Source organism: Apodemus sylvaticus, chromosome X (assembly GCF_947179515.1).
Source record: "Apodemus sylvaticus chromosome X, mApoSyl1.1, whole genome shotgun sequence".
Classification (NCBI taxonomy): Eukaryota; Metazoa; Chordata; class Mammalia; order Rodentia; family Muridae; genus Apodemus; species Apodemus sylvaticus.
This window is the reverse complement of record NC_067495.1, coordinates 1037062-1060494: the sequence shown is the minus strand read 5'-3', so window position 1 is coordinate 1060494 and position 23433 is coordinate 1037062. Positions and strand designations below refer to the sequence as shown.

The 23433-nt window shown below is 42.0% G+C and overlaps 1 protein-coding gene across 2 annotated transcripts in view; it reads right to left on the bottom strand.

Annotated features, from left to right (window-relative positions):
* The window catches only part of Syn1 (synapsin I), a 56278-nt gene extending 33108 nt beyond the window's left edge, over positions 1 to 23170 (bottom strand). For both annotated transcript variants that reach the window (XM_052170583.1, XM_052170584.1), the window contains exons 1-5: positions 22648 to 23170; positions 11716 to 11773; positions 11525 to 11616; positions 9887 to 10043; positions 9139 to 9228 (exon numbers count right to left, since the gene is read on the bottom strand). In XM_052170583.1, the coding sequence (XP_052026543.1) occupies positions 9139 to 9228; positions 9887 to 10043; positions 11525 to 11616; positions 11716 to 11773; positions 22648 to 23024 (774 nt within the window). In that variant the 5' untranslated portion in view covers positions 23025 to 23170. The remainder of the gene's footprint in view (positions 1 to 9138; positions 9229 to 9886; positions 10044 to 11524; positions 11617 to 11715; positions 11774 to 22647) is intronic.
* Between the last annotated feature and the right edge of the window lie 263 nt (positions 23171 to 23433).

Sequence of the window (23433 nt, the reverse complement as noted above, 5' to 3'; positions counted from 1 at the left end):
CAGACAACTTTAAAGTGACTAGCCCCAGGTGGTCCAGCTTCAGGACCCCAGGTGGACCCCAGGTGGTCCAGCTTCAGGACCCCAGGTGGACCCCAGGTGGTCCAGCTTCAGGACCCCAGGTGGACCCCAGGTGGTCCAGCTTCAGGACCCCAGGTGGACCCCAGGTGGTCCAGCTTCACAGGTTGCTTCAACTAAGTCTGCATTTTCTTGCCCCAGATGACCCTACAGAGCCTGGGCAGTCAGTGAAACAGCCTGCTCTTCCAGGACTTGATCATTGTTCCAATTTTCTTGGGTCCCCAAAGATGTCAATGCTCTCAGACAGCAGGAAGTAGTTTAAAGAATACAGTGTCCCCATTCCTGCCTCACTAGTCACCCCTTCCTATTTCCCCACCTTTTATAATAAACAAAAGGGAGAGATGGTAGAAGTCAGGTGTTCCCCAAGCCTGCTTCAGCATCTCAGTGCCAGCAACTAAGATACATCATCACTAGTCACCAACCCTTTAAAAGGTCCCCTCCATCTCAGATTACTCAAACTCCTTTCCAAGCTGACTAATTCAATCTGGCTTCTATAGTTTCTCCTGAATTGCTCTGCTTGGCCTCAGACTAATACAGGCAATTTGTTCTAAAATTCTGGCTCATTCTCATTCTATGGTTTGTTCTGATCTTATTTGTGTCTAGGCTGTTCTCTTTCTGCAACCTGTCTCTGTGCAGCTGTTCCAGTAGAACTGCCTTCTTTCCTCTCTGCACTGCTCTCTTAGCTTCCCTTTCCCCTCTCTTTTCATGAGAGTTGGGCATATCCTATTCTGTCAAATCTTTCTCCGATTTGTCACCTTGTCTGCTGCTCAAATTCTAATTAGAGTTGTATAAGTTAAGAAATCACTTATAATCCCCAGGGAAAAAATACTAAAACCATATGTCTGAAAAAGCAAATATTTTTTTAAAAGCCCTCAAAATTGCAAACATAAGAATAAAAGAGTTGCTGGATGTGGTGGCACACACCTTTAATCTCAGCACTCAGGAGGCAGAGGTAGGTCAGCCTGGATTGCCAGGGCTACATATTGAGACCCTGTGGAATGTGCTTTTAGTCCTAGGGGGCCAAGGCAGAAGGATTATATTTAAGATCTGTCTGGGATATGTTGAGAACTGGGATCTGTCTGGGATATGTGGCAGTCAAGGCCAGCCTGGACTGCAAAGAGAGAGACTCCGTTTTAAAGAAAAAAAAAATAAAAGAAGTAAAATTGCAAGCATAAATTCTAACTTACTAGTAATTAGGTTAAATGAAAATAAACTAAACACTCCATTTCAAAGGCAGAAAGAGGACAGAGCGATGGCTCAGCAGACAAGGGCACTTGCTGTTCTTGCAGAGGACTCAGGTTCAATTCCTAGCACCCACATGGCAGCCATCATACAGGCAAACACTCATGTGTATAAAATTCAAAAAATAAAACCTAAAAAGGCATAATGGATATAAAATATGATCTAACTATATGCTGTCTACAAGAGACAAATTTTACTAATCCATTTATTATTTTTAATATTTTTGTGTATATGGACAGCATTCTTGTTTTATTTTGTTGTTGTTTGTTTATTTTGAGACAGAGTCTCTCTATGTAGTCTTGACTGTCCTGGAGCTATGTAGAGACTAGGCTAGCCTTAAATTTACAAAGCTCCTCTTGCCTTTGCTCTTGAGTACCACCACATCCGCTGGACAAGTCTTCAAAAACAAAACAAAAAACCCAGTATGTATGTGTGTGTGTGTGTGTTTCTGTGTGTGTGTGTCTGTGTGTGTCTGTGTGTGCACAGATAACATGCACACATGCTACAGTGCACCATGTGGAGGTCATGGTACAATTTGTGAGAGTTGATTATTTCCTGCTAGGTAAATCCTGGCTGAACTCAGGTTATCAGGCTTGGTGTCAAGCACTTTTAACTGCAGAGTCATCTTGCTAGCCCAAGAGATATGTTTTATATTTAAATACAAAAATAGAAAGACCATAAATTGATGGAAAAAATTACCATGTAAATAATAACAAAGGGAGATAGAATGGCTGTACAAATATCAGATTAAACATATTTAAGCAAATTGTCATTAGAGATAAGGTTATTTTATAGTAAGATCAATTCATCGAGAAGATGCAACAAATAACACATATGCCAGTAACAACAGAGCTCCAAAATACATAAAGTGAGAGGACTGAGTTAGCTTAAGCCAAGTGGACTCCATGATAGCCTGCAAACTGGCAGTTTGAAAGACTAGGCCTAAATTTCTGTTTCCTAGAATTGAGAATCAGGATCCAGAACCCCGTGGTCAGCCAACCACAGCTGTAGACAGCCAATCCAAAGACATCGCCTTGCTACCCTGGAAAGTCCCCAGAGCCCCAACCAATCGCAAAAGCATCCATACCCCTAACAGGCTTTAAATTGATCTTGCAAAGCAGACACCTTGGTCTCTATTCCCAAATGGGGAGACCCCTGCAGGAAATTCTGTTGAATGAACACTACTTTGCTTTTGCATACTATTTGAGTCTGGAGTATCATTCTTTGGTGGTTCTTGGACCCTAACAAAAGCAAAACACTGGCTTCCTAAAATATTGTATAAGAGTGACTTTGAGTTATGTGAATAAGGTATATGTGATAGAATGCTTGCTTAGAATGTGTGAAGCTACAGGCTCAATCCTCAGTATTACAAACAAAGGAAAATGTGTATATAATACATCTAACTTACCTGGCACTATAAATGAATCTAATTTACTATAAATATTCTTAAACATATTAGCTTTTAGTTGTGAAAACTCATCTAATGCAGTCTTTTACCACAGTCTATTTTTATTTTATTATTTTTATTTTATTTGAGACAAGTTCTCAGGCTAGGCAGCACTGCTCAAACTCATAGAGATCTTCCTGCCTCTGCCTCCTTAGTGTTGGGATTTACAGGTGTGCACCACTGCACCCAGATCTCAAAGCCTATTTTTAATAAATGCCACCCCCTCCATAGACACCCCTCATATACACAATTAAAATATTTTAAAAATTGGCCTGGAAAGATGGCTTAGTGGTTAAGGAAAGTACTGCTCTTACAGAGGACCAGAGTTCAGTTCCCAACACCTATATTCAGTGGACGGCGACTACCTGTCATTTCCGCTATAGGAGATCTGAAGCCTTCTGGCCTGTGCTGCCTGCCATGTACTCTCACAGGCACAAATACATCTTAATTTTTAAAATTATTAAAAATAAAATAAAGCCAGGTGGCAGGGATGCAGTCTTTTAATCCTAGCACTCAGGAGGCAGAGCTAAGCAGATATCTGTGAGTTTGAAGCCAGCTTGGTTTACAGAGTGCATTCTAGGACAGCCAGGACTACACAGAAAAGCCCTCAAATAAATACATAAATAAATACATAAATAAATAAATAATAAATAAAATAGTGAACAACCTTCCATCTTAAGAAATTAGGAAAAAGCCGGGTGGTGATGGCGCACGCCTGTGATCCTAGCACTCTGGGAGGCAGAGGCAGGTGGATTTCTGAATTGGAGGCCAGCCTGGTCTACATAGTGAGTTCCAGGACAGCCAGAGCTACACAGAGAAACCCTGTCTCAAAAAAAAAAAATAAAATCAAATCTAAAAAAAAAAAAAAAAAAAAAAAAAAAAAAAAAACCCTAAAAGAAAGAAATTAGGAAAAAACAAAATTCAAAGCAAGCAGAAAAGGATTAACAAGCATTAGAGTAGAAGTGATGAAAAACAGAAATACATGGAAGGCAGCATGGAAAAACAATAGATAAATAGTGTAAACAGAAAATGATTGAAAGATAATAAACTTAGGAAGCTTTTTTTTTTTCCAGAGACAGGGTTTCTCTGTGTAGCCCTGGCTGTCCTGGAACTCACTCTGTAGACCAGGCTGGCCTTGAACTCAGGAATCTGCCTGCCTCTGCCTCCCTGAGTGCTGGGATTACAGAAAGCTTTTAAACAATGGGAAAAGGTATAAAACTCTAATTACTAACATCAAGAATAAAAGCCACATTTCTACTGACCTAATGAAAATAAAGATTATAAGACAGGACTATGGTATAACAAATTTACAAGCCTAAATGAAATGAATGAATTTCTATTAAAAACAGAAACTTCTAAAACTGGCTTTAGAGGAAAGGAACAATCTGAATATATCTATACATACATAATAAATGAATTAGAATCTTAAATTAGAATCTTTTCCATACAAAAAGCTGGATGTGGTGGCTCTTACCTGTAATCCTAGCACTTAAAAGACTGAGGCAGAATTCTTGCATTGAGTTCAAGACTAGCCTGGACTATGTAGTGCATTCCAGGCTAGCCAGGGTTTTATTTGTTTCCTTGATGACTACCATTATGATTAGCATGGATAAAATCTAAAAATATTTTTAATTTGCAATTTTCTGGTAGATAATAATGTTGAACATGTTTTCATGTTTATTCATGGTTTATACTTCTTTTGAAAAGTGCTTATTTCACTACCTTATGTACTGATTGGATTATTTGAGTTTTTGCTATTTAGATTATTTAGTTCTTTACATATTGTACATATCAATCCTTTGTCCACTAGTAAATATTTTTTCCTATTCTGATGGATGTGTCTTGATTAACTGTTTCCTCAAGAAGTCTCATTTTTCTATTGTTAATGTTAACTTCCTAAGTGACTAGAGTTGAATTTAGAAAGTGCTTGCCTACTCCAATAACATGAAGTGTTTTTTTCCTTCTTCTACTTTTTCTATCAGTTTTAGAGTTTTGGGTCTTATGATAATGTTTCAGAAAACTAAATTAAACCTACTTATAAGTAGACTTAGCTACACCATGCCTGGGTATTTATGCAAAAGATATCACAGTACTTCTCAAATAGCTAAACTGTGAAACTAGCAAGGTATCCCTCAACAGAATCACATAAAATGTGGTTATATACACAATTAAAATTTTCAGCCATAAAGGAAAATGAAGTTATATCATATGCAGGAAAATGGATATAATAAGCCGGGCGGTGGTGGCGCACTCCTGTAATCCCAGCACTCTGGGAGGCAGAGGCAGACGGATCTCTGAGTTCGAGGCCAGCCTGGTCTACAGAGTGAGTTCCAGGACAGCCAGGGCTATACAGAGAACCCTGTCTTGAAAAAGAAAAAAAAAAAGAAAAAAAAAAAAAAGAAAAAAAAAGAAAAAAAAAGAAAATGGATATAATATATATTAAGTGAAATAAGTTTCAGAAAGACAAATAGCACGTTTACTCTGCTGGTCCTAGATTTTTAATAGATACATAAAATTGCATATATTCAAAGGGCATAAAAATGGAATGAAAATTATCTGGGGGACTAACGCAGGGGGAGGGGAGAAAAGTGAGAGGGGAGAGTAGTCAGATTTGGGAGAGGGTGTTTCTCAAAGTACAATATATACTTAAATGAAAATGGTCTTATGTAACCCAGTATAATAAAATAAAATATAGAAAAATCCTTGAGCCAGGCGGTGGTGGCGCACGCCTATAATCCCAGCACTCTGGGAGGCAGAGGCAGGCAGATTTCTGAGTTCGAGGCCAGCCTGGTCTACAGACTGAGTTCCAGGACAGCCAGGGCTATACAGAGAAATCCTGTCTCGAAAAAACCAAAATCCAAAAAAAGAAAAAAGAAAAAAAGAAAAATCCTTGAACTAGATATCTTCCTGATTAATTCCACCAAATATTTCAAGAAGATATAACATTAACCCCCCTAAAAAATAGAAGGGAATCAAATACTGTCAAACTTTTTTGTGAGCAAAATAGTATCCTGATACCCAAACTATATTAGAAAAGAAAATTACAGGCCAGTACTCCTTACAAATACAGATACTATAATCTTTAACAATATACTATCTGAATCCCACAGTGGATTTACATTATCACCAAGTGAGCCCAGTTTTTCAAATTTTTACACCAAGATACATCATAAACACATTTATGAAACTATGAACTTACATGAAAATCAATTAATGTAATAGAGTATGTTCATAGAATAAAGAACAAAAGTCACATGATCATATCAATAAAAAAAACCAAAAGCATTTGACAGAGTCCAACACCCTTTCATGATAAAAACTATCACCTAGGAATAGAAAGATAACTTCTACGTACACAATGAGCAGTTAAGATATGCTGGGTGAAGGTGTTTAACTACTTTACATTTATTCAGTAATTTAATTCTTAAACCAACTCTATGACTCAAGAAATATTATCACTTGCATTTTACTGATGGATAAACTGAGCTGCATGGCATTTAATTAAGTTCTCTTGTGTTAGTAAATAGTAAATTGTAGGGCTATGATTTCCACAAAGAAATTCTAGCTATGGAGTTCATACTCATAATGGCACTCTACTGAACTGACTCTCAAAGAATAAGGAATACATAATAATGGTGATAAGTAAATTTGAGAGGAAATTGGATTTTCTTGGACCTAATGGTCTGGCTGGGCATGGCAGTGCATATCTTTAGTCCCAGAACTAAGATACAGAGGCAGGTGTATCTCTGTGAGTTCAAAGCCAGCATGGTCTACTCAATAGAGTTTGAGGACAGCCAGGGTGGTTACACAGAGAAATCCTATTTTGAAAGATCAAATCAAACCAAATAAAACAAAACTAATGCCTTGATCTGTAAATAAACCTAATTCATACATTTTCAATTTATACGAACAACCGTAATACTTGCAATATTGGTAGTAAAGTCAATAATACTAGATTATCACTGATATTTAATTACAATTTAAGCCATAAAATTGGTAATATTTATTTATATAAGTAAATATAACTTGTAGCATTGGAAAAATGAATTAGTTGTAAACTTTGATGTAGTTACTAACAATGATTCAATTTCTATTTGTAACTATAATTTGACTCATAACCATAGCACTTAATAGTTTATAGTAACCATAATGTAAATATCAATATCTATATAGTCGCTGAAATGTTAATTTGATTTCTTCTCAGCATAAATACAAATCATGTATATTGGTAACCTTAGTTTGCTACAAATGCAATAAATTATAGTATTAGTTGTTACATAATACATCAAGCTTTAGTAATGATAATTTCTATTTGAATATACTTTAGAACAGACACTTCTAATTCGTATGTAAACATAATTTGTGATACAGTTACCTGTACTCTTTGATGATGTTAGAAATGATTATTTGATTTCTATGTAGCCAGGCTGGCCTCAAACTTATTATCCTCCTGCCTCTACGCCCTCATTGCTGGGATTATAGACCCATGTCACCATATCTGGTTGGTTGCTTTATTTCTAGTTAAATTCTAATTTAATTTATAATATTGGTACTTACAATATATCAATTACAATAACTTGTAGTATTCATGATCATTTGTAGTAATAATGATTATATTTTATGATAATAAACAATTGTAAATAATTTTTTTGTTTTTTTGTTTTTTTGGTTTTTTTTGGATTTGGTTTTTTTGAGACAGGGTTTCTCTGTGTAGTCCTGGCTGTCCTGGAACTCACTCTGTAGACCAGGCTAGCCTCGAACTCAGAAATCTGCCTGTCTCTGCCTCCCAGAGTGCTAGAATTACAGGCATGTGCCACCACTGCCTGACTTGTAAATAATTTATAATACTGCTACTGAACATTTTTATTGGCAATCTGAGTTTGAAATATGTGTAAAATTCCTATCAGGATGAATATTTCATAATGTTGGTAATAATTATTTGTTTTCTACATGGAATACAATCTGATACATTATGTTAATTCTATTAATTCATACTAGAAATACATCTTTAATACTGGTAAGAGTGAATAATATAAAAATAGGATTTGAAAAATATTGGGATCAGTAACTTAATTCATACTTGTAACTATTGGGAAATTTGTGGTCCTGGTTGAACATTCCTCATCAAAAAATCTAAAATCTGAAATGTTCCCAATGCTCAAACCTTTTGAACACCACCTGCTCCACAAGTGTCATGTTCTACATGTGACCTAGTGCTCCAGGTAGCAGTCAATACATAGGCTTAATAAAAATACTGTATAAATTGGAATTATGTGAATAAGGCATACGTGCTGGCTGGTTTTGTGTGTCAACTTGACACAGGCTGGAGTTATCACAGAGAAAGTAGCTTCCCTTGAGGAAGTGCCTCCATGAGATCCAACTGTGGGGCATTTTCTCAATTAGTGCTCAAGGGGGAGAGCCCCTTGTGGGTGGTGCCATCCCTGGGCTGGTAGTCTTGGGTTCTATAAGAGAGCAGGCTGAGCAAGCCAGGGGAAGCAAGCCAGTAAGGAACATCTCTCCATGGCCTCTGCATCAGCTCCTGCTTCCTGACCTGCTTGAGTTCCTGTCCTGACTTCCTTTGGTGATGAACAGCTGTGCAGAAGTGTAAGCTGAATACCCTTTCTTCTCCAACTTGCTTCTTGGTCATGATGTTTGTGCAGGAATAGAAACCCTGACTAAGACAGCATATGTGAAACATATTAATTTTATATTTGGACTTGGGTCCCAAGCTGGAGAGACTGTTCAAGGATTAAGAGCTCTTGCAGAGAACTGAGGTCCAGGTTCAGATGGTACTCAGAAGCACCCACAGGACAGCTTACAACTGTCTGCAACTCCAGTTTCAGGAGATTTGACACCTTTTTGTGGCCTCTGTGGGTACCATGTGAGTATGGCACACAGACACATATATAGGCAAAGCAGCCACACACATAAAATAGATCTTTAGACTCAAGTCCCATGCTTAAAATACCTTATACATATACAAATATTTCAAAATCCAAAATGAAAACTCTGAAATATGAAGCATTTATGACTTCTAAGCATTTTGGACAAAGGCTGTATAATAGACCCAAACTGTAAATTGACTTCAGTTTTCTCCACTAGTAGTTTTCAAGTTTTGTAATGCTATGGCCTTTTAATATAGTTCCTCACATTGTGGTGACCCCCCAACTATAAAATTACTTTTGTAATTTTTGTAAGTTACTTCATAGCTGTAATTTTGCTATGGTTATGAATTGCAATGTATTTGATATGCAACCCCTATGAAAGGGCTGTGACACACAGGTTGAGAACGTGTAATATTCAGATATCATATCCCCAATACAGCTACATTACAGTAGTTCTGAATCTTTCCCACTCCATGCTCCCAAGCTTACCATCTCCTTGTGATTAGGATAGAAAGTCTGATCAATCAGAGGGAATTCCTCTGTTCCAAGCTTCTTGTGTAGTCGAACCATCTGGGCAAACTATGAGAACCAGGAGACATGAATCAGTGAGTTCTTTACCTCAGGGGAGTTTCTATAAACTGTTATCCCAAGTACTAATTTGGATTTGGAATGTACTCAAGGTCCATGTGTTAAAAATGCATTCCCCAGAGTGGTAATGTTGAGAGGTGGTAGAAACTTTAAGAGATGAGGCCTACCTAACTATTTTAGGTTGTTGGGGGGGGCTACTCATACAGGGGATTAAAACTCCCTGGTTGTCCTCCTCCTCCTCTTCCTCCTCCTCCTCTTCTTCCTCCTTCTCCTTTTTCATCTCTCCCCCACCCTACCTCCTTTTTCCTCCTCCTCCTCTTCTACCTCCTCCTTCTCCTCCTCTCTCCCCTCCTTTACTTTGAGGCCACAGAGAGGTAACTTTGCTCCACTGTGCACTTCCACCATGATGTTCTGCCTTGCTACAAAACCCCAGCAATAGGGCCAATACACCACGGATTGAAACCTCAAAAATTGAGCTAAAATAAACCATTTCATTTTGTGAGTTGGTTATGTCATGTATAGTGATGTAAAGCTAACTTGTGTATTAAACTTTTAAACATCTTCACTTCTGAAAAGACAGGGTGGCTCCAGATTCCCACATGCATATATGAGCAATTCTATCTGCATTAGTACTCTTCCTGTAACTTACCACCCAGGGTTTGTCACAGAAGTTGTAGACAGAATGCAAAGAGTTAACACTGGGGATTCCAGCATACTGCAGGCCAATGACCAGACTTCGGTAGTCTCCATTACGGGCCATGCTGAAGGCATGCTGGCGGATCAGCACAAAGTCTGGCTTCAGAGATCTGGGTTGGGGGCATAGATACAAATGTTGAGCACCCCCAACTCTCCCTCACAACCAGGAAGTTCCCTATCAATCTATTGAGTTTCTAAGTATTCATAAGTCCTGGAAATTGCAAAGTGTTTTTCCCTCTCTGTCCATATGCACAAGCTGGTCCTTCTGCCTGGAGCATTGTCTCCAACCTTTCCCCATCTGGTGATTGATTCCTTTTCAGACGTTTCTATCTGCTTAAGGTCAGCTTGCAACTCTACCCACGCAGGTCTGTTGTCTCCCTGCTCTCTATCTCTCAGACTCCCAGTTGTCCTCCAAAAAGTTGCTCAGAATAGACTGTAGCCTCAGGGAATCTGTGAGCTCTTCCCTCTGCCTGCAATCTTTCCCCTAGATACCTACAAGAATCTCTCCTTCATTTTCTTCAGGTCCTTCTCAACTGTTTCTTGTGCTACCAGGTTATTCTATCCAAACTACAAACCCCATTATCTTCCAACAAGCTCTGCATCTGCTTTGCTGTTCTGGGTTTTCCTTTGTGGTTTCACTTTTTAAAAAAGATTTATTTTATATGTGTGTGTGTCTGTATATATATATATATATATATATATATATATATATATATATATACAGACACACACAATCGTGTGTGTGTGTGTGTGTGTGTGTGTGTGTGTGTGTGTGCGTGCACACGCGTGCTCTATCTTTATGTACACCAGAAGCAGGAATCATATCTCATTACAGTTCTGAGCCACTATGTAGTTGTTGGGAATTGAACTTAGGGCCTCTGGAAGAGCCGCCACTGAGCCATTTCTCCAGCCCCTGTTATTGTTGTTGTTTTGAGACAGGGATTCTCTGTGTAGTCCTAACTGACCTGGAAATCACTCTGTAGACCAGGCTGGCCTCGAACTCACAGAGATCTGCCTGCCTCTGCCTCCCTGTTTATGTTTTTTCATTATCTGCTCAAAGAACAAGTTAAAGGTAGAGAGCTTTACATTCTGGGGGATTAGTCTGTTTTTTTTTTTTTTATCACTAGGTAACTCAACATGTAGAAGAGTTCTTGGTGTACAGTGGGTGGTAAAAATTCTGTTGGTAGCTGGGTGGTGGTGGTGGTGGTGGTGGTGGTGGTGGTGGTGGTGGTGGTGCACGCCTTTAATCCCAGCACTTGGGAGGCAGAGGCAGCCTGGTCTACAGAGTGAGTTCCAGGACAGCCAGGGCTACACAGAGAAACCCTGTCTCGGGGAAAAAAAAAAAAGTCTGTTGGCATCAAGTGCTAAAGATAGAATCTACAATGAAGTAAATGCTTAACAAATATTTGTTGAATGAATAATTTAGAAGTTTCCTTGTGGTCTGCTAGGCTTTTTGTCTACTTAGACCCTGCCTTCCCTGCCACATTCTGCACCTAAGATTTTTGTCACTGAAGATGCGTGGGGAGTTAGTGACTCTCTCCCAGTTCTTATGCTTTGCCCCATAGTACCAGTCTGCCTTTTTCATGCTCACCTCACAACTTTGACTCCATTCCGAAGAACTTCCATGTCCACAGAGAATCCACCATTGGCATGAGCCACAAGATTGAGATCAGAGAATTCAGCCTGAAAAGACAACATCAGTGATTTGTCCATATCATTTAAGTGTGAACGATTGGTCTGTGGCCCAGACACTGGAGTTTCAAGCCTGCCTCCTCAACTTACTTGCTCTACTTTAATGTCAATTTCTCCATGGATCTTCTTCCCTTTGAAGTATTTTGCCCTGGGGAGAAATACAGAAGGGCGCATCCGTCAGTGGTCAGATCTCAGACATGAGAACTACATCCAGGTTGTTCCCTTGAACCTTTCCCCCTTCAGTGCTGGTACAGAAACCATACAATACTTTACATTTTAAAAGTTTGTAAAAATTAATTGGCAATACTTTGTGAACAATAAAGTCTAGTGTAATATCTGTGGAAGTATGTAAAGACATTGTAAAAGGCCATAGAGAGCAGGCAGGGCCCATAATATGGTATCTCACCACATTACTATTCTAAGTATTCCAGTAAAAGCTGTGGAAAATGAATGGTGTTGTGTCAATTATAACAGACTTTGAACTGCATGGAGGTCTGTAAATGGCTAAGAACCTCAGAGAGTGTAAATAGATGACATGTGCCTGTCGTGTGGTGTCTTCCAGTGCCTTGTGGTTCTTGGTCTTATGTCTGCAAAGGTCCAAAGTGACTCTTGGTCCTCTCCTTTACCATGCAGCAGTACCTTGATCATGGGTGTCATCTGCTATGGGTGGACAGTTGCAATAGGAGGTGCCAATTGAGAGCTGCAGGCTGAGGATGGATGTAACGAAGCTGTAGCCAGCAGTGACGGGGGTGGGGGTGGGGGTGGGGGGAGGAATGCATCTGAGGATGAGGGGAAGCCACAAGAGGAGGAGCAGCAGCAGCAGTAGGTACATCACAAATTGCTTTGTCATTGTTTCCAGCCCCACCCGGCTAAGCTCAGCTTTCAGTAGCCTTCTCTCACAGGCTCAAGATTCCTACCAGACAGGCTTTTTCACAGAAATTCCAGTTCTGATTTTCGTGGACGAGAGATGAACGTAAGAGACACACCTAGGAACCCTGGTCCCTGGAGTGTACAGAGTCAGCGACTCCGATATATGTTCACTGCACAAATGAGCTCTGTCGGCTTCACTGAAGAGCAAGACGCAAGAGCAGCTGCTTCCCTTTTCTCTGTAAACTGTGTCTCTTTGGTATCTGTGTTCCTAGCCTGTGTCTCTGTTCCTTTCTGTTCCTTTCTGTGCCTCTGTCTTTCTCTGCATCTGTCTCCCTCTCTCTCTGTCTCTGTCTCTGTCTCTGTCTCTCTCTCTCTCTCTCTCTCTCTCTCTCTCTCTCTCTCTCTCTCTCTCACACACACACACACACACAATTTCCTCAAATACATCAGAAGAGAATCTTTTAAGATCTGCTGGGTTTCCATTTATAACTGATGGTAAATGTGGCTAATTTCTAACTTCTTAAGGTTAGCTACTGACCTATCTCTGGTCTCATAGGGGTGTAAGGGTGTGCTGAATAGTTTTATGTCAACTTGACAGTAACTGAAGTCATTAGACAGGAGGAAGCCTCAATTGAAAAAATTCATCCATCATTGCTTTTCAAGTTTTCTTTTGTTTATTGACAATAAATATAGTGTCTACTATAGTGTTCTGCTCAGGCTCCTCTTTGGAATCAATAACTCTAGTTTTTGTTTTTGTTTTTGTTTTTTTTTTTTTTTTTGATAGCTCCTGGCTTTGTCTCCATGGGTCAAGGTGACAGCTAATTTCCTCCCTTCCCTTCCCTTCCCTCCCCTCCCCTCCCCTCCCCTTCCCCTTCCTTCTGTCCTTCCTTCCTTCCCCCCCCCCCCCCTCCCCGCAAGGTCTCACAGTGTAGCCCGGGCTGGTCTGGAACTTGCTTTGTAGACCAGTCTGACCTTGAATTCACAGAGACCTGCCTCCCAAGTAATTGGATGAAGGCATGACTCACCATCCCCAGCCACACTCAATTTCTTGAGCTTAGCCCCAGACTATTTCTGATCTTGAAGGGAATATGAAGGTGTGCTTGCTAGTTTTATGATAACTTGTCACAAGCTTAAGTCATCTGAGAGAAGGGAACTTCAATTGAGAAAAATGCCCCGGGCTGTAGGCAAACCTGTAGAGCATTTTCTTAATTAGCAATTGGTTTACGATGGCCCAGCCCAATGTGGATGGTGCTACCCCTGGGCTAGTGGTCTTGCCTTCTACAAGAAAGCTAGCTAGTTTTTTCTTGTACTCTTTGGTTCTACCACTCAGTTTTTTTGGGTGCTTGCTAGTGATGAACACCCATCACCATGCTTTGAGAAATTGAGGAAATCAAGGAGACTTTTCTGCTCACAGCCCAGGGGAAGGATGCAAACTCCGCTAAGATCAAGATTAAGAACAAAGATAACGTGAAGTTCAAGGTTCACTCTAGCAGGTACCTTTGTACCCCAGTCATTGCAACAAGGAGAAGGCAGAGAAGCTGAGGAGGGCCTCCCCTTCCACCCTGTTTGGCAGTGAAGGAGCTGAAATGAACTAGACCTCCATATTTGGTTATTAAAAAAACATTGAAAAGTGAAAACAGAAAGACCAAGAAAGGAAAGTGAGGCTAAGCAAGCAACAGAGAGCAAGCAAGTGAACAGTTCCCCCATGGCCTCTGCAGCAGCACCTGTCCCTTCCAATTCTTGCCCCGACTTCTTTCAGTGATGAGCTGTGATGTGGAAATGTAATCTAAAGGAACCCTTTGCTTTCCAACTTGCTTTTGGTCATGGTGTTTCAACCTAGCAATGACAACCCTAAGAAAGAAGGCTAGTCCTCTTTTCCTCATGCTGGGCTGACTCTGAAGGGTCAGCTCCAGACCAACCCCTAGGAACAGCTGAGGCCTTTGACCTGGTGATGGCCCAGCCTTTCCTCTACTCTTTACTCATTACAGTGAAGACTCTTAGCATGATTCAGTAGCTGGGTCATCCAGCTACCACTTGGATGTGAGGACCCTTAGTGAGAGGACAGCCTATAACATACTATCGCCATGCAAACTCCTCTGAGGCAAGTGCAGTTTGTGCTGGAACCTTGATATGGACCAGTGGATGGAACAATGATATGTAACTTCGACATGGATCAATGCCACATGACCTGGCAGGCTCTATGATACCGGGGGTGTCATAGTGGCAAAGGATGAAATATAAAATGTTTTCTCTTGAGTGATGAATGAAGAGTGGCACCATGGGACCCTGGTGTTCGAGGGCAGCAGTGACTTTTCCTGATAGTGGACTGCAATAGGAATCTAGTGGACGAAAGTGAAGCACCTGATAAAACAGCCTTGACACTTGACAGATGTGAGGGAGATGGTAACCAGATTGTGGTGATTGTTTGTTAAATGGCACTGGTTTAACTGTAGAAAAATCTGATATAACTGCCAACTCAAGGTAAATAATGAAAGGCAGAGGATGTCCCTGGCTCTTTTTAAAGAAACCTTAAGGTGTAGCTAGAGAACAGATGGACTGGAGGACCAGGCTCAGGATATAAGGTTAAGTAGGGTGGAACTTCAGAAAAGGGTGGTCTGTCTCTCTGCCACTCCACACTCAGCCCTGACAGGACGGAAGTGGTATCCTAAGCTTGGGACAAGGATACATGAGTAGATGAAGTTAAACACCCTGACCTTACAGGCCCACCTGAACACATTGTACCAGCAGAAGCGGTTTACTCACCCTTACTCCACAGACAGCTTCCCTCTGTTTGGGCAAATGCAGAGTGCCTTACGACCAGGTACTTTATAAATCAATGCCTGCCCTGCTCAGGATATACTCCAATTACTACCCTGGAAAGCTGATCAATAACTAGATCCTGTTCACAGACCAAGACCCAGAGACATCCTAATGTTCATATCCATGACTGACCCCAGTGGGGTTAAGATCTAGTGCAGAGGAGAAGTCCAAATAGAAGCTTCTGAGATGTCACCTCCAGGCCCCTACCAAGGCAGTAAGCCAGGGCTGGGTGTATAGCTCAGTGGCAGAACGCTTGCTTCATGTGTATGGAGTTCTAGGTTTCAACCCTGGCACTGGGGGAAAAAACAGAACAAAACAACAGTAAATTGAAAGCAACGCTATATGCATTCTGGTGGAGATTGTAGAAAATGCGGAGAAAGATCGAGACATGGGCACTTCCCTCTCTATTGTATCTCTATTAAACTAACCAGTTGTGTCTCTGAGGAGACTGGACAGATCCAGAGAATTCTTGTAGACCACTGCAAATGTCAGCAACAAGTACCTCTGCTTGCAGCTACTGTGCTAGACATGTTATTATTACAGATTAATAAGGTATCGAGTATGGCATGGAGCCATCAATTTGGCAAATGTACTTCTTCAATTCTGATTAGAAAAGAGGAACAAAAGCAGCTCATGTGGCACAGATGATATCTGTCGATTGTTTTTCCCTATACAGCACCCTGCTGTTTCTTTCACCCTACGTTATAATATAGTTCAGAGGAATCTGGAACAGCTGGACATCCCACAGAATATCACACTGGACCATTATATCAGTTACATCATGTGGATTATGCAGGATGAATAAGAGATGGTTAGCATATTGCCTTGATAAGACACATGTGATCTGAGGTGGGGATGGTAGCACAGCACTCAGAAGCCTAAGGCAGGAGGATCATGAATTTGAAGCAAGCTTATGCAACCTAGTGAGTTCTAAGCTGTTCTAGACTACACATTAAGAATATGTCTCGCTGGGCAGTGGTGGCACATGCCTTTAATCCCAGCACTTGGGAGGCAGAGGCAGGCGGATTTCTGAGTTTGAGGCCAGCCCTGTCTACAGAGTGAGTTCCAGGACAGCCAGGGCTACACAGAGAAACCCTGTCTCGAAAAACAAAACAAAACAAAACAAAACAAAACAAAAACAAAAAAAAAAGAAAAGAAAAAAGAATATGTCTCTCAAACATCCAAAGACACATGATCTTGAGTGGGCAGGAGAGAATCCATTCAAAGACACAGGAACATACCATATTAGTGATATTTCAGGGATCCAGTGACCAAAACCATGCCAGACCAACACTTGCAAAGAGTAGAGCACAGTTTTGCATTTCATGCCTTTTACTGTGAAGAGAGACAGCAGGCAGGCTCCTTTCAAATTCTGGAAGCAACATATTCGACACAGGACCCAAGTTATCAGTTATGAGTAGGGCTCAGAGCATAGGGGGGCTTGGTGGCAGATCCAAGATGTAGTGCAGTCTTACCACTTAGGCTATTTGGCCTGCCAAGTCTTCTGATACCAGAGGTGTCAGAAGTGGAGACAGATGCATAGTGGAGCCTATAAGAAACCTAAGTATGAGACTCTCACGGTTCTGGAGCTAGGGCATACCATCTTCAGTAGGGGCTTAGATACCTTTGTGCTTGTTGTATTTGAGATAGCTCTTACTATGTAGCCCATGCTGGCATCAAATGACTGATCCCTTTACCTTAGTTTCCTGAGCTGGGGTTGCAGGCAAGTGCCACCATGCCAGGTTCAATTATATGCTATCTGATAAACAGATTACACTATAGTATTTCTCTCTGATAGAGACAGAATGTTTGACCACAGGGCACCAAGTGACTGTGCACCCAGAACAGCTCGTTATGAGCTGAGTCAGGCCACACTCACCAAATAAAGTCAGATATTTATGGACAATATTAAATGGTTTGTATGGTTGTTTAGGGGCCAGGAAGGAAAATGACAAAAAGATCATGATAAGGAGGTCTGGGATACAGACTGTGGGTGAACATATGGAAGTGGGCAAAAGGGAAGGATAGAGATCTCTTTACTGTGTGCTAACACCCACCAGGCCTCATCTACCATGGAAGTGGTACTAGGCAACCAAGTAGACAGGATGAGTCAGCTAGATGATGTCAGCCAGCCTCTAATGAGCCACCACAGTGCTAGCAGATGGGCACACAAATGAAATGCCAATAGCAGCAGAGATAAAAGCTATATGTGGCGTCAACTTTCCAGTCTTCCAGCAAGAAGATCAACACTGAATCTTTGAAATGACACAGTACTTGAAGACTAAGCAGCCACTTGGGGCAAGCTGACTGCATCGGGCTTCTTCTACTCTACAAAAAAAAAAAAAAAAAAAAAAAAAAAAAATGGTGATCTGTTTTGACTAGAAATTTCCATGTGTGGTTTGCCTTTTCATTTTCTGACTAAGACTAGCAAGAATCACTGTCCAAGGATTTAAAACTATACTTGATCCCCAGCAGGACGGGATCTCATATAACACTGCAACAAACTAAAGGACCCATGTCATAACAAAGTAGAGGAAGGCAAAACAAAGATGCGACTATGGAATCAACCAGTGAGGTTCCACACCACACCGCCCAGAGGCTGCTGGCCCGAGAGAATGAAGCCATAGGTATGACCTCATTTTGGAGATGACACCATGCAAGAATGGGCATTACCTTCCTAAAAGCAGTGGAAACCCTCAGTCCATGATTATTGTGTATGTATTCTCATAGTAGGTAGAGTACACAAGTCTGGGAAGTCAGAGGTCACAGTGGGAATGGCTCCGCTTACCATCAATCCCAGTGATCCATTCTTAGAATCTGTGCTTCCTGTTCCCTCAGAGTTCTGCAAGGTTAGAGGTCCTGGTTCTCCAAGGGGCAACACTGCTACCAGGGACACAGCAGGAATCTCATTAAACGCTAAGCTATGATCACCACCTGGGCACTTCAGGTTTCTTTTGATAACTAAAGAGAAGTCACTAGCAGAAGAATGTAACATCGATAGCTAGGAAGTAGTAGGTAGGGCTGTTGGTATACAGTGACGGCACCCAGGCCACCCACTTTGGCATCTGTTGGAACTCCTTGTTCAGGTTTCATGGTTAAGTAGACAAGAAGCAGCCAGAATCTGAGTCAGGTGTGGGGACAGAGGCTCAGGGATCCCTCAAAGATGAAGGAATGGATCACCCACCAAGTAAGCCACTGAGACCAACAGTGGTGCTAGCTGAAGGTGAAGGGTCTGTTTCCAGGGAAGTCTATCTAAGAAAAGAAGCCACAATAAGAAACACAGTTTATATAACCCACTATATACAGATTTACATAATAACTCATTCTATATATACACACACATATATATTATGTAAGACCCATATGTTTCTGTCAAACAGGATTCAGATATCCCTTATATAATATATACCACATAAAATATATATCATACATGTGTCTATGTTGTATAACAGAATATACATAAGAATAAATATACAAGTGGAATTAAGGTTTCAGCTGGGCATAGTTCTACACATTGGTAATCCATCACTTGGGAGATGGAAATAGGAAGATCATGAGTTTGAAGCCAGCCTGGGTTACATAGCAAGGCCCTCTCTCAAAAATTAGTTTGATAAATAATTACCTTTACTATATGCAATACAGTTGTGTATTTCTTGTTCCACTTTATTCTGTTTTGTGGAGAAAATCCTATACTTGTAGATCATTATAGAATATAAAGTCATTATATAACACATGCAATATGTAGTTCATGTCATATATAATAAATTATACATCATATATATTATTATATAACTGCTTACTATGTAAAACATACTCTATTCTCTATTTCATTTATCTTTCTTCATAAAGAAAGTGGCATGCTGGTCATGGTCAATAGCTGACCCGCAGATTGAAATACACAGGAGCAACTTATCTCTGAAAACAGAAGATGGAGCACATGCCTGCAAATCCTAGCTCGTATGAGGGAGGGGCAGCAGAATCATAAGTTTAAGGCCAGCCTGGTGCACATAGACTGTGTCTTAAACATTAAAAAATTAAATCCTCTCATCTTAGAGGATGCAACATCAAAGCCCAGAGGCTCAGGATGAAAGAAGAGTGGTGAAGCCTGGAGAGATGGCATCAGACTATACATAGGTATGTATTTATTTCAAAATTGCTGAACTCCTCCTTTATTCCGACCTGAAATCCTCAAAGCTTGCATGGTTCTGAAGGTCTGCAAGCTCATGCAGGGCTTTGCTCCCAAACTGAGCCTGATATACTTAGGCTCCCTCCTTCTGTCCACGTCAACACATACCTAGCAGACACTAAATGAATATTGTCCAAATTGCCTAGAAGAAAAAGATTGAAGGATCTGTTGCAATAAATGGAGGCTTTGAGGATGCTGAAGGAGAGGGCGAATAACCTTTTGCTGAGTTCAGTAAGTACTCAATAAATGTTTTCTGGAGATTAGAAAAAAGAAGGTATTGGATTGTCATTACAGAAAGGGGAATGGACACAATATTCAGTTGAGAAACTGGGGGAGGGGCAATTAAATAACCTGTTTATAGGGTTGGAGCACAGAAGGGATATCTACCAATATGTAGTACAGGCCTCACTAATGTTTACTGATTTCAATAAAGCAAATGGAGCCCAAACGACAGTGCCCCAGGGAATAGCTTATAGTGAAGGAATGCTGAACTGTACTCAATATATAATATTTTAAGGGTTGCTGGAGGAAAGGTGAAGAAGCCTGCTGTACTGACGAGAATGTGCTTATCTGAACAGAATACAGCAAGAGATTAGTAAGTACTTTCTGGATTACTTGGTGAGGCGAAGGACTGGGGAGGTGGCTACAAAGTGTGTGTGTGCGTGTGTGTGTGTGTGTGTGTGTGTGTGTATGTGTGTGTGTAGGCAGGATCTAGTCAAAATATTGGGGGAAGGGCTGGAGAGATGGCTCAGGGGTTAGGAACAGTGGGTGCTCTTCCAGAGGTCCTGAGTTCAATCCTCAGCAACCACATGGCAGCTCACAACCATCTGTAGTGGGGTCTGATGCCTGCTTCTTGTATGTCTGAAGACAGCTATAGTGTACTTACATATGATAAATAAATAAATCTTAAAAATTAATGGTGAGAAATTGGACTTCAGGAGGGTATGTTCTTCAAAGTATACAATATGTTCATATTAAATGATTATGGGGATAAGTAGAAAAGGCTCTAGAAAATTGGGCTTGTGATTAGGATTAGAAGAAAGTGGAGCTGAGGGAGCCTTCTTCCCAGGATAGAGAAGTGCTTAACAAGTGCATCCCATTCTGTCACATAGAAAGTATGCAACAAATATCTGTAGAATGGATTAAAGGGCTTAGATAGAAAGGATGGCATGACAAGAGCTTCTGAGGGAGGGGTGACCAAGTCAGTAAGCAGATGGTACCCCATAAGTTTTGACTGAAATAGATCTCTGGAGCGTAAGCTCTTAAAGCAATGGCAAGGACTTCCAGAGGCCTGGAAAGAGGGAACTGAGGATGACTCACTCAGTTGATGCTCAGTAAGTGTTGACTGGCTTAAATAGACTAACAGTATTTTGGTGTATGGACTTAAGGTTGGCAAGAGAGGATCCTCAGGGGTTACTAAAAGGAAGAGCAAAGGGTAAATCTTATATATTGGGTTCTGGGTTAATGAAGAAAAGCTTTTAGAGGGCAGGCTTCATGGTTGGGGCAGGTTCTCCTAGGAGGTGGTGAAAGGAGATGTACTTCTTATAAACAACAGGTACTGCATAGGTACTGGCTGCATCCACTGTAGGAAGCTGTATCTGTAGAGCAAGCATAAGCACACAGATCTCCATAAATGCTCATGGGAGTCACTGGAGGAACGGGTCTTTGGAGGAAGGTCATCAGACCGGAGTACAGGGTGAGTGAGAAATTAGTGTTCACTGAATTTATTCACAAATGACCTTTGATGAGGAAGGCTAGGAATTATTTCATAAATGCCCCCCCTTGGACGAAAAGCCCCCAAATGGAAAGGGGAAGGGGATGCAGAAACTTGATCTAGGCAAGCACAGCTCTCCTTTTTATGCAAGGAAGATTTTTGTGGAGAAGACCTAGATAGACCAGGTGCTCCACAAATGCTCTAAGGAAGGATGAAATGAAAAAGCCTTTGGCAAAAGTGACCCAAATGGTGCTTACAGCTACTGCTAGATGTTTGAGTATTGTCTCTTGCCACAGACCTTTTTGGAGAAGTCTTTGGCTGGGTCATGCAAAAGGTGCTCAGTATACTGGTGATGGTAGCCCCTGAAGGGAAAAGCATTAGATAAAGGTTTGGGAGTGGGGTATATACCTGACACTCAACAGATGCTTGCTGAAAGGAAGGAACCTTTAGACTAAAGGAAAGAATCTTTAGACAAGGCTCACATTTTAGGGAACTAATCAATATTGCATAGATCCACCAAAGACCTTTGAAAAAGTGTCTGGAGAACAGGAGATTCAGGAAGCACTCAATGACTGTCTTCTAGAGTCATTATAGGAAAAGGTCATTGAGGAGAGACTGGTAATGAGTCACACACAGAAAGCTTGAAAACCCTCACAGAATTCATGCTTGGAAAATGATTTTTTTGAGGCAGGTTTAGGAATAGTATGTGTCAAACATTTAATGCCTCTTAGATCCTTCGGAGAAAATGGGTCCCTTCAGAGCACGCACCTGGACTTGGAATACATAGAAGGCATTCAGTCAAGGTTCATAGACTCCATTAGAGCCAGAGCTTGTGATGAAAAACTGGGGTGGAATACACAACAGGCACACTCAATCACTGCTTACAGACAAGTTTGAAAGGTCTTTGAGGAGGGTTCTGGGATGGTACAAATAGCGTCAATTGGATACGCGTTCACAAGATCCATTAGAGAGAAGGCCTTAGGGCAAGGGGCGAGGGTAACGTGAATCAGGCTCTCAAAACATGCTCAAGGAAGTCATTAAAGCCAAAGACTTCCAGGGGAGGGCTCTGCAGTGAGTTATAATGCAGGTGCTAAATGCTTACAAGACTCATTAGGGAGTGAGGCCTTCCAGGCAAGAGGAGGAGGTAGGGCACCTTTGGCCCTTGAAAGCTTTCTGTATATATCGAAGCCAAAAGCTTTTGGAAATTAGTATTAAGAAGAGGTATAGGCAACAGATAATTGCTCCTTGTACCCATTTTAGTTTGGGGGAGGTAAAAGTGGGGTTTAAAGGAAGAGCTGCACACAAATCATTAAAAGGAAGGAATTGGGTGAGGGACCAGATATCAGGCGCACAAGTGGCGCTCGATAATTGCTTATTCACTGTAGAAACATCTGGGGACCCAGGCCCTCGAGGAGGCGCAACAGCGGCTTACCAGTCGGTGTGCGGCTCGTCGATGACCAGCAGCACCCTGGCGGCGGCGCCCCCGCGGCCTGCGCCCCCAGAGCCACCGCCCACCTGCTCGCTGAAGGTGGCGGCTGCGGCTGCTGTGGTCTGCTTGACCGCGTTAGAAAGCGACGAGAAGAAGCCGCCGCCCCCCGAGGACCCAGGACTAGGGGCTGCTGGAGAGGCCACTGGAGCAGCTGTGGAGGCCCTCTCGGCAGAGGCAGTCGCGGAGCCGGGCGTGGCCCCAGGGCTGGCGGCCGAGGGCGGCGGCGGCGGCGGTTGCGGGCGCTGCAGGTCTGTCATGTACCCATTCGGCAGATTGGCCATGAAGTTGCTGTCCGACAGGCGGCGCCGCAGGTAGTTCATGGTGGCGGCTTAGGGCAGGGGATCCAAGGGGCAGTGGGTCGGTGGGCCGCGGGGGCGGAGCGCGAGGGGCTCAGGAGCAAGGCGGCGCTCTCTGGCACGACGCGACTCCTCTGCTGCCCGCTGCAGACTGAGGCAGCTCCGAGGCTCTGCCGCCGCAGAGCGTATGGTCGCACCCGCACCCCCCTATCTTGCACCTCTCGTGGTGCAGTCCGACTGGACTCACGGCAGCATGGACGCGACCAAGGCGGCGAGGAAGGGGAGTTTGGGGAGGGCTGGAGAGTGACGTCAGCCAGCCTTTGGTGCTGGGGAGGTGGTGATGCGCGCCGACAGCGGAGGCGAAGGCTCTGTCCGCGGTGCTGAAGCAGACAATGCGCACGCGCCGTGCCGCATCCTTTTCCCCTCCCCCTCT